General features: G+C 53.3%; 1 protein-coding gene across 1 annotated transcript in view; it reads right to left on the bottom strand.

The window, feature by feature from the left end:
* Positions 1-11,436, bottom strand: part of HMCN2 (hemicentin 2) — a gene marked incomplete at its 5' end in the record, with an annotated part of 182,655 nt that overhangs the window by 20,717 nt on the left and 150,502 nt on the right. Inside the window, 8 exons of the mRNA XM_010856950.1 lie at positions 2,649-2,730; positions 4,284-4,474; positions 5,648-5,782; positions 6,693-6,906; positions 8,595-8,785; positions 9,347-9,481; positions 9,843-9,977; positions 10,197-10,304. Of these exons, the coding sequence (XP_010855252.1) occupies positions 2,649-2,730; positions 4,284-4,474; positions 5,648-5,782; positions 6,693-6,906; positions 8,595-8,785; positions 9,347-9,481; positions 9,843-9,977; positions 10,197-10,304 (1,191 nt within the window). The remainder of the gene's footprint in view (positions 1-2,648; positions 2,731-4,283; positions 4,475-5,647; positions 5,783-6,692; positions 6,907-8,594; positions 8,786-9,346; positions 9,482-9,842; positions 9,978-10,196; positions 10,305-11,436) is intronic.

Raw genomic sequence — 11,436 nt, forward strand, 5'->3', positions numbered from 1 at the left:
CGGAAACCGTTTGCCAGCGTATTTGTTTCCCGTGGCTGCTGAAACAAATGGCCACAGACTGAATGGTTTAAAACAGCAAAAATTTGTTCTCACACAGTTCTGGAGGCCAGGAGTCCCAGGTTAATCGTTTCAGGGCTCCATGTGAGGACCTGTTCCTTGCCTCTTACAGCTTTCGGGGGGCTTCTGGCAATCAGTGGCTTGAATCCCGCAGCTGAATCACTGCACCGTCTACCTCCATCTTAACATCTTATTCCCTCCTCTTGCTTCCTCCCTGTGTGTATGTGTGTGTGTGTGTGTGTGTATGTGTGTGTGTCTCTCTCTAATGCCCCTTTGCTTCTCTCTTACAAGAACACTTGCTAGCATTCAGAGCTCACCAAGATGATTCAAGACAACCTCTTTATCTCAAGATCCTTAACTTAATTGCATCTGCAAAGATTCTTTTTCCAAGTAAGATAATATTACATGGGAAAAGGATCCGACCAAGAAGAGATACGTGTATATGTATAACTGAATCACTTTGCTATACATCTGAAATGAACATAGCACTATCAATCAACTATATTCCAATATAAAATAAAAAGTAAATTAAAAAAATAAGAATCACAGGTCCTGGAGACTAGGATGTGGCCGCATCTTCGGGAGCCACGTGTAGTCTCCCGCAGCCAGCACGGCAATTCCACTCCCGCGTGTGAATTTTCTCACTTGAAAACCTGTGGGGACTTCCTTGGAGGTCCAGTGGTTAAGACTCCATGCCTCCAGTGTGGTGTGGGTTCGATCCCTGGTCAGGGAGCTAGGATCCCACATGCCACGCAGTGAGGATAGGAATAAATTGTGTAAAAACCATATAACATAAAATTTACCATCTTGCTCATTGCTAAGGACACAGTTCAGTCGTGTTGAGTGTATTTGCATTTCGTGCAACTGTCACCACCGTTCACCCCCAGAACTTTTTCATTTTGCCAAACCGACACTCTGTATCCATTAAACACTAAATCCACATTTCCTGCACCCAGCCCTTGGCCCCCACCGTCTTACTACCCGTTTCTATGAATCTGATTACTCTAGTGATCTCATACAATTAGAATTACATAGTATCTGTCTCTTGGTGACTGGCTCATTTAACGTAACGTCCTCCAGGTTCCCCCATGCCATAGCATGTGACAGAGCTTCCTTCTTTTTCAAGGGTGGGGCGTTTTTAATGTGAATGGGTGGATTTTATGGCATATAAATTGTGTGTCAATAAAGCTATATTTTTTTAAAAGGCAAAGCTCTGGACAGTGATTCCCTTGGGAGGGGGGTAGAGCCCGGAAGGTGGCGTGATGGGGGGAGGGTCTGGGAGCTGACACTGCTCTGGTTCTGGATCGTGTGACGAACATTCACTGAGCTGTGCTCTTGCAACATGTGCCCTCCTCCTTGTGTGTTAATCTTCACACAAGAGTTTCATTAAAAATCCCTATTTATTTCTGTTTTGTAAATACATTCATTTGTACCATATTTTTCTGATTCCACATATAAGCAGTACCATATGGTATTGTCTTTCTCTGTCTAATTTACTTCATTCACTATGACAAGCTCTAGGCCCATTCATGCTGCAAATGGCATTATTTCATTCCAGAGTTGGGGGGAGGGGCAAACTGAGAGATGGGGATTGACGTATACACACTGCTGCTGCTGCTGCTGCTAAGTCGCTTCAGTCGTGTCTGTGCAACTCCATAGATGGCAGCCCACCAGGCTTCCCCATCCCTGGGATTCTCCAGGCAAGAACACTGGAGTGGGTCGCCATTTCCTTCTCCAATGCATGAAAGTGAAAAGTGAAAGTGAAGTCGCTCAGTTGTGTCCGACTCTAGCCACCCCATGGACTGCAGCCTACCAGACTCCTCCGTCCATGGGATTTTCTAGGCAAAAGTACTGGAGTGGGGTGCCATTGCCTTCTCCACATATACACACTACTACATGTAAAATAGATAACTAACAGGGACCTATTGCATAGCAAAGGGCACTCCATACTCCATGTGGGATGACCTACATGGGAAAAGAATCTTAAAAAAGAGTGGATATATGTGTATGCATGACTGTTCCACTTTACTGTACAGCAGAAACTAACACAACATTATACTAGTAAATCAACTATACTCCAATAAAAACTTTTAAAATTCCTATTTAGACTGTTTCATAAGGTTATTTTGAGGCTCACAAGGTGCTTTGTTAGTTATAAGCTGCTTGGCAAATGTAGGAGCTGTCATGATCATCTTGGTGACAGTTTTGAGTTCTTTTTTTTAACTTTTTATTTATTTGGCTGTGCCTTGCAGCGTGTGGGATCTTCATTGCCCAGCCAGGGATCAAACCCATACCCCCTGCATTGGAAGCGTGGAGACTTAACTAGCGGACCACCAGGGAAGTCCCTTGAGTTCTGCATAACAGGTTCCCCCAGGCCTGGCTGCTGGGTACCCAGGACTCACCAGCCTCTGATTCCCATCCCACGTTGCAGAGACAATTCATGGGACTTCAACTGTGTGTTCTGAGTAAATATTCAGACTGGCCTTCCTGTCCCATCAGACAGCCACAGCCTCAGCACAGCTGCCCCCTGAGGACCCCCGTCACCTGGTGCCCCCTGCCCAGGGCCCAGGAAATGTGGGCTGGAGACTCACTCTGCAGTGCAAGGACCACCACTTTCTCCACCGCGCCCAGCTCATTCTCTGCCAGGCACTGGTACTGTCCTGCGTCGTCCATCTGCAGGCGGGCACAGGAGGGGGCATGGAGTTCAGGAGAGGAGGGCGAGGGCGGCGGGGAGCATCTGGGGACAGCTGGACACAGGAAGGGGCCCCTAGAGCAAGGCCCACCTAACCGGGAAGGAGCTGAGAGCCCAAACCAGCCAGGGGCCCACGCATTCCATCAGCTGGGCAGACGTGGCCGCTACGCTGTAGAATCCAGAGCGGAAACCCTGCCCCTTTCATACTTGCAGCTTAAGGGTGGTGGCGGTTCATGGCTCTAAGTGGAGCCATATGCTGCCAAAGCATGCTTGAGATCCACCTCTTCTAAATTATGTACATTAAAGTATTATGACACCACAGCACATTATTAGGGATGCCTTTAAAAAAAAAAAGTCTGGGCAACACTGAGTTAGAAAGAACAGGTTTCTGAACTGCAGGCTCCTTGGGTGCACAGCTGCAAGACTTCCGGGGTAGGAGGGAGGGTTTGCAGCACTTCCTGGCCCTGGTGAAAGGGAAGACTTCGTCCTAGGATATCCATGACCACGGCAATGAGGCAACTCGGGAAGAATGCTGGCTCAGATTCACTTCCGAGGGGCAGTACCGCCATGAGATGGAGCTAGGGGCAGCCAAGGCCAGGGTCCACACCCAGAAGATCATATCCGGGAGGCCACTCCCAAGGGACTCTAAGCGGGAGGCATGGCATGCAATTAAGAGTGCCGAGTTTGGCGTCAGTCCAAGATGAGACTGGCTCTGGCTCCCCTGCTTAGCACCTTGAACCCATTACTAGAGCATGACCATGTCTCTGGAGACTCAGTTTCCCCATCTCTAAAATGGGGATGATAGGATCGTTGTAAGCATCAAATGAGATCACACTTACTAAGTGGAGGCACAGTGCCTGGCCCCACAATGTAAATATGCAGGTCAGGGAAGCCCTGTGGCTGCTACTATAGCTGTCTTGATACCAGTCTGAGACAGGCTCCCAAATAAGTGAGATCAAGGACCTCTAAAGTGAGTCCATGACAGCCCCGAACTGTGGGTTTCTGCGCAGCCACTGGGACTTGGGACACAGAAGCGAAGGTGAGCAAGCAGAGACTGCCTCTGAGCTGGAGGTTTTGGAAACAGTGTGGAATAGGAATCAGGCTACCTGGGGTGGGGTCTTGACTCAGGTGCTTATTGACTGGGGGCCTTTCTGACCCTCAGTGTCTTCATCTGTAAAACGGGGCACTCTTATCTGCTTACTCTGCTCCACGGGGTGGTTGTCAATTATATATATTAGCATTACCGAGGGGCCAGTCACTCGCAGATACCTGGTGTGGGTCATCTCACTGCACATCTATGACGTGGGATGATTATTAGCCCCATTGAATGGATAAGGTGATTGAGGTGCAGAGAAGTGAAGTCATTGGCTGGAGGTCGCCCTAGTTAGTTGGGGGAGAATCTCTGGGTATGGGCAGGAAAGTGCTTTGTAGACTGTATCAGGTGGTGCCAACCTACTGAACAACTGTCTCGGGCCATCAGACAGAGCAGAGGTTGTCCTGGGTGGCCCCAGCCCAGCCCCGGGCCCCGCCTTGCCTCCGTCCTGCGGATGATCAGTGAGCCATTCTGCAGCCGGTGCCGGAGCCGGCCGCCCCGCAGCGGAAGGCCATCTTTGATCCAGTAGATGTCAGGCATCGGGTCTCCACGGACCGCACAGTCCAGCCGGACGCTGCCTCCGACGGGTTCCACCAGGTAGGAAAATGACTCCCCTTGTAGGACAGGGGCCTCTGTGTCAGGTGACATCAGACAGGGGCTCAGAAAGGAGATTTCCTTTAGGTTAAGCCTCCCATGAATCCATCCCCAAAGGCTTGCCTGCCAGACCCCAAAGACCCACAGAGGCTTCTGCTGGTTTGGCATGGCTGTGTAAAGTTAACGCATTTGGGATAGCAAACAACTTCCATGTCATGGGTCAAGTGCACTAGCTTGGCAGTGGCTGCCAGGAACACCGTGCTGAGAAGGATTTGAAGCTGAGTGGGAATAGTGCTACGATTGATTAGTGATGCCTGAGACAGGCACAGGAGGCGAGAAATGGTATGAGTGTCATATACTCGTAGGGTACTTTGGAAAACAAAGACGACATGATCATTAGGACACCTCTGTCAGACACAGCAACACTAAGACATCTCCAATTCTCATTCCACGCAACACTTAAACCACTCTTGGCTGCCCTGTGCCGGTTTTCACCCTTGCTGGTTTCCTGAGGTTGAATCTACCAACAGTAGAGTCCTGGTGCTGTGGGCAGCTCAATCTGCCCATTGGGCCCCATCCTCCCATCCTAAAGTTGAATCTACAAGTCACGGTGCCATGAGGGTTACTGGGCTGCTCCTGGGGGAGGAGGGCTGTGGGGGGCAACTGGAAGACTGGCGAGATTCTCACCCTCCCACACTTACCCTGTTCAGCTGAGGGTAGTGCTGAAGGTCAATGGGTCAGATCTCATTCTACCTACACTCGGGGCATCTGGGCATGCTAAGCCACTTCACTTGTGTCCAACTCTCTACAACCCTATGGACTGTAGCCCATCAGGCTCCTCTGTCCAAGGCTTCTGCAGGCAAGAATACTGGAGTGGGTAGCCATGGCCTCCTGCAGGGGATCTTCCTGACCCAGGGATTGAACCCTCATCTCTTAGATCTACCTGCATTGGCAGGCGGGTTCTTTACCATTACTGCCACCTTGGAAGGCCCAAGACATCTGGGGAGGGTAAAAAATACTGATGCTGGGGCCTCGTCTTTACTGGTCAGGTGAAATCTGGGCCTCGGGGTTTTATGAAATCCCCCAGGAGATTCCAAAGCCCAACCAGGGTGGAGAGGTACTGATTCAGAGATTAGGAGGCTGGTTTCTTAGAAAAACCACTAAACTGGGTCAGCAGAAGTCTGGAGAAAGACCAGGGGGTCACTCCCTACCCTTCACGTGGACGAAGCTGACCGCCTGCACGCGGCCCACTCTGTTCTCCGCCCAGCAGACGTAGGTCCCGCTGTCCTCTCTGGTGACTGCCACCCGCTGCAGCGTGCTGCCCCCGTCCTGCTTGGACACCCCTTCTGTGGCAGAGAAAGAGACGCCCCGTGGAGCTCCAGGCTCAGGGTGCCGGGACCTCCTGCCTGGAACACTTAACTCGGGCCTGGGTATCCAGCAGGTGCTTCATGAAGGCAGTGTCCCTTTCCCTGCTGGAAGCCTAAGCAAGTCAGACCTGATGATGGCAGGCACAGGCCATGTTAGAGGATGCAGCTGAGGACCTGCCTTTTCTCATTTTCAAGTTCATGCTGAGTTTGATGAGTGGCCCGGGTTAGGTCTTTGGGGACCTATTAACACGAGACACTTGTAGAGATGATGCCATGATTTACATACAGATAGGTGCTATGGCCAGCCTTTGATTTCCCTATCATTAGACACATCCCTACATTAGGAATAAGGGCAAGTGCTTAGCAACTCATCCATTCAACAGACACTTGTTGAGCACCTACTCTATATACCACGGGGCCTGGATAGACCTTGCTGTTGCTCAGTCGCTAAATCACATCCGACTCTGTGACCCCATGGACTGAGGCATGCCAGGCCTCCCTGTCCCTCACTATCTCCCCAAGTTTGCCAGGTTCGTGTCCATTGAGTCGGTGATGCTATCCAACCCTTGGGCCTCCCAAAATAGAGCCTGAGGTGCAGGTGGAAGGAAAGAGCCCCCCAGGAAAGGAGTCTGCTGAGGGGTTGGGCTGGAGCTTGGTCCCTGTTCCTGGCCCGGAGGTCTCCAGGGTTGAGTCTTTTTTGCAGGCGGCTTCTTGTCGGATCTGACCTGTGACTGGTCACGTAGGGCCACGTGTGTTTGCCCTGTTCCCCCCATGCAGGGCCAAGTCTGGAGACCCAGAACCCACAGGCTGACTGGCACCCTCTTCCCCATCCTCCTCAACCTCCCAGGGTCCCGGGTCCCTGTCCCGCCCGCCCCCAGCAGGCCGAGACCTGTGACCAGCCGGTTGTTGACGGTCCAGCCTATTTGGGGTGTAGGGCTGCCCCTGGCCGCACAGTGAAGCCACAGCTTGTCCCCGAGGCGCAGGCTGCGGTCCCCAGGCAGGGTGGTGAAGACAGGCAGGGCCAGGATGGTGAGATGCACTCGGCGGCGGGCACGGCCCACGGCGTTCTCAGCAGTACAGGTGTAAGTGCCAGCGTCCTGGCTCTGTGGGCAAAGGTACGGGTCAGCCTGAGATCTGCTCCCTCTCCAGCACTGGCCAGCATGTTCCCTGGGGACCTGCTCCCTGGAAGGTTCCCTTGGACCATGCTGCCCAGAGAGGCAAAGTGACTTGCCCCAGGTCACACAGCTGGCAAATGGCTCGGCTTCACCGTTGCACCTCCCTGCCACCTTCATATGGCTAGGCACTGGTTTTCTTTCTGTGGGCCATGCCATGTGCGGTTTGCCGGATCTTAGTTCCCCACCCAGGGATGGAACCCGCGCCCCCTGCTCTGGGAGCACAGGGTCTTAACCACTGGACCACCAGGGAAGTCCTGGCTATGTGCTTTGATGAAATAAGTTTATATTTTAAGGCCAGGACAAGAAAGATGAAACACCAGATTCTCTCTCCGTGTCTTTTTGGGCCTCCCCTTCCCCTCCCTAAAGTGCTTTACTCATTAACCAGACCTCCTCAAAGACGGATGTGCATGCTTGGCCGTAAAGACCAATCTTTTTTCTTTCCTCTGATGCTAGCAACATAACTTCTTTAAAAAAAAGCATTCTTTTACAGCTCTCTAAGCGGGTCACAGTGACTCGCTGCTCACTTTGTATGTGCTTACCTGGAGTATGTGTCTTTGGTGAATTTTATCTACAATACCTGTATCTCATTTTGATGTATGTTTTTTTTGTCCTAAAAATGTATGCGACTGTGTCTTTGATGTCTAACAGGTCCCCTGGGTTATAATCCTCAGTTGGGCTCAAATAAAATTCCCTTTTTAAAAAAATTCTTCATTTGATTGTTTATTGAATTTTCAGCCTTTATCATCCAGGCCTGACCACACACTTGTAACAGTCACTATTTGCTGAGCACTTCTTATGTGCGCAGGACGGGACCTGAGCTCGCTCATCCATCACCCCTGAGGCCAGTCCTCTGAGAGGAGACATCCCGACGGGGATCTCAACAGGGCTCACCACTGCACATCTGGTTCCCTGTGTGGCAGGATCCCTGGCCCTGAGACTCCCTTAGGTTTGCCCACCCAGCAGCCAGCCGCCCATCTGACTGGAGAGCAACTTTTCTTCATTATAGCACATGATGCATGCTGACAGGGGAAGGGGGCCCTGGTCCCGTTCATGCCCGTGGCTCAGGTTGAGAACAGTAGGGGCAGTTTGGGGACATGAAGTCATTGCCACGCATCCCTCTCCCTCCCTCCAGGGTTCCTTCCCTCCCCAGGAACTAGCCACAGAGGCCCTGATTCAACTCCATCCTGCCTCTTGGCAACAGCGTGTCTTGGACACCTGGGTACATGCTGAAGCTGTTTCCTCATCTGTTCTTGTTTAGTCACTAAGTTGCTTCTGACTCAGACCCTGCGGACTGTAGCCCACCAGGCTCCTCTGTCCATGGGATTTCCCAGGCAAGAGTACTGGAGTGGGTTGCCATTTCCTTCTCCAGGGGATCTTCCTGACCCAGGGATCGAACCTGGGTCTCCCGCACTGGCAGGCAGATTCTTAAGCACTGAGCCACCGGGGAAGCACTTCCTCATCTGTAGCGGGGGTGATAATACCTGCTTGCCCAGATTCTAGGATTGAGAAGCTTCGCGGGGCTCAGCACAGAGCATGACACAGTCGGTGCGCAGCAGGCGTCTGCTGCTCCTGCTGTGACTATCATCTCCCTCTGCTCCCAGGGGCCAGACCCTCACCTCCGAGTTTTTCACCAACAGCTCCCCAGAAGGCTGGATGGTGAACTTCCCCTTGGCTCCGGACACAGGCTGGCCATCCTTTTCCCAAGTGACCTTAGGCTCGGGGCTGCCGGTGGCCGTGCAGGGCAAGAGGGCGTGGGCACCCTCGGTGATGGACAGGTCGGGGAGCCCAGTCTTGATCGCGGGCGGGACTGTGCAGGGAAGGGGAGTCCGCTCAGGAACTGGGGCTGGCCTGGGGTGGCTTGCCCCTGTCCCAGTGCCCTTGGCACTTGGCACACCCTCAGCCCCTTCTTCCACCTCACCTGCTGCCTTCCCCCTCACCCCCGACTCCGCTGTCCCCTGGTCATAAGCCACTGCCCGTGGTCTGGCACAACCTGGGGATTTTCTTGCGTTTGGTGAAGCTGTGATGCAGTGACCCCATTCACACACACGCACACACAGGGACTAACACCACAGAAATGACTGTTGCTACTGCAAAGCAAACGTGAACGAAGAGCAACCAGACTCGTTTCCCATGAGAGGTCAGAGGAAGCAGAGAGGACCGGAGTTTCTGTCTGAAGCCAGACCTCGGGCACGAAAATAGGAGATGTGTTCCTTGAATTCCTTCTAGAACCACCAGCCATGCTGGAATAGGCATGGACGCAGGGACATGCCCCACCTGGGACCAGAGCCAGGCAGAGACTGGAGGGGCTCTCAGGAGTCTCAAAGCCCTTAGCTCACTGGGATCCACTTTGGTCACCCCCCAGGCCCACCTTGCACCACCAGCCGAGTCTTCCCCACGGCACTGCCTGCGCTGTTCTGGGCGAGGCAGAAATAGTTCCCAGCATCCTCTGGGCTGACATGGATAATCCGCAGCTGTCCACCGGGGAGGACCTGGGTACCGGCCCCTGGATTTGGTGGGGAGGAATTGGGAGCTGGTGGCTGAGGCAGCAGGACCCTTGGGGAGGGCAGGAAGGCTGCTTGGGTGGTTTGGTCTGACCAGGCAAGTGACTTGCTGTGGCCACAGGCTGACTGGGGGACAGGGTAAGCCTGGAAGCTGGACCCAGAGCCCGTCTGGGCTGTCCCCCTCCTCAGTCCCCCATCCCAGCCTCCGAGCGCTCAGGGAGAATGAAGGGCTCTGGGCTGGTGAGGGAAGACAGGAGGGCAGGAGGTGAGTGCATGCCTCTGGGCAGGGCACGGGCTTTCCAGACCTCTCTGCAGGAGTGGGCAGCCCCAGGACAGGAAGGAGGACCCCAAGAGGGGACTCACCTGCAGGCACACTGAGCCCCTCTTTCTGCCAGGCGATGCTCGGCCGAGGGATGCCCGAGGCCTCGCAGGGCAGCAGCACCTCCTCCTTGGCCACCGCCCAGACCACACTGGGCAGTGGCTTCACCACGGGGGAGGCTGCAAAGGAACAGGGCAGCAGAGGTCCCTGGGGACACCTCCAACCCGGGGGGGGGGCGGTCTGAGCACCAGAGAGAAGGCTTCTAAAGGGAATAGGGGGCTCCGGAAACCTCGGAACAGAGGACATAGGCAGGCTGAGTCTTTTCTCCCAGAGAATCCCCTAGCCGTCCATCTGCTCCCTGCCTCCAGGGCACGGCTGTCTGGCCCGGGGACGCTTACCTTGCACAGTGAGGACCACGTGCTTGTGGGCCATGCCTGCAGCGTTGCGGGCCGCGCAGGTGTAGCGGCCAGTGTGGATGGGGAGGGCCTGCCCGATTTCCAGGGCCCCTGTGGGTGGGAATGGGGCACAGAGAGGGATGTCCAGAACGGACATCCCAGGGAGGAAGCCACCTGGGCTCTTACACATCCCACCCTGGTGTCTCTGTTGTGGGCCACTCAACCCGCCTCCCCGCCCATTTGTAAGGAGAATGGGAGAACCTGGGCCTGCCTCTCTCCCTGCCCAGAGCGTAACATGGGAAGGTCCCTTCCGCTCTCTGCATCTTCCAGTCTCTGGGCCAGGTGTACAATGTAGAATCACACAGAATGATCTTTAGGCTTTTCTAGGTGTGATGTGCCTGAATCTGCCACTGCCCCACCTGGAATCCCTGGCCCACCTCCACCTTAGCAAGGTTCCACAGGCCTTCACGCTGCTACCCGTGTGCTCTGCTCAACATTTGCCTCCTTCAGGAAGCCATCCTGGGTTACCACCTCCTCTGTCCTCCGTTTGCCCTCTCTCCCTCAGTGCTGGCTGCTCAGTGAACACCATTTTAACCTTCCCAGGCTGTAAGCTGCACCTTAAGAGTCAGGTAAGGTGGTTTTTAAATCATCCCCTGTAGACCCCTGAGGGCCTCCTGAGTGGGCAAGGGAAGTGAGGCCCGCCTGACTCTGGACTACTCTGCAGCACCCACCCCAGCTCCAAATGGAACCAGAACCTAGCTTCTCTCACGTGTCCGGCTTCCTCATAGCCACTAGTCAGAAGGAAGAGGTCTATTGCTTTGAAAGAGCTGGACAATTACAGATCTGGCCAACGGTTCACATACTTTAGGATTTCCCTAACCAATCAGCTAACAAATACATTTAATTTGGAGAATCCCCGTAAAGTTGCCAACTTTTTATTTTGACAAGCAGACACTTAAGTCACATCTACTACTACTTAAGTCACATCACATCTACTTTCACCTGAATCTCATAAAAACTTTCGACCCCAAATTATTAAGAAAAGCACGGTTTCAGGATAAAGGACAATTCTAATGAGCTAAAACCAGCTGTATGAAAACTCTCACATAGCTCTTATCTTTCTCATTTTGTCATTAAGCAGCACGGATTTACCAGCTAGCATCAAGGAGCGACTGATGAATATCAACACTCCAGTGATTGGGTGGGGAGACTCAGAGAGGGTCAGAGGGTTCTCCCAGGTCAC

Source organism: Bison bison, unplaced genomic scaffold, assembly GCF_000754665.1.
Source record: "Bison bison bison isolate TAMUID 2011002044 unplaced genomic scaffold, Bison_UMD1.0 scf7180017864375, whole genome shotgun sequence".
In the NCBI taxonomy this organism is placed as follows: Eukaryota; Metazoa; Chordata; class Mammalia; order Artiodactyla; family Bovidae; genus Bison; species Bison bison.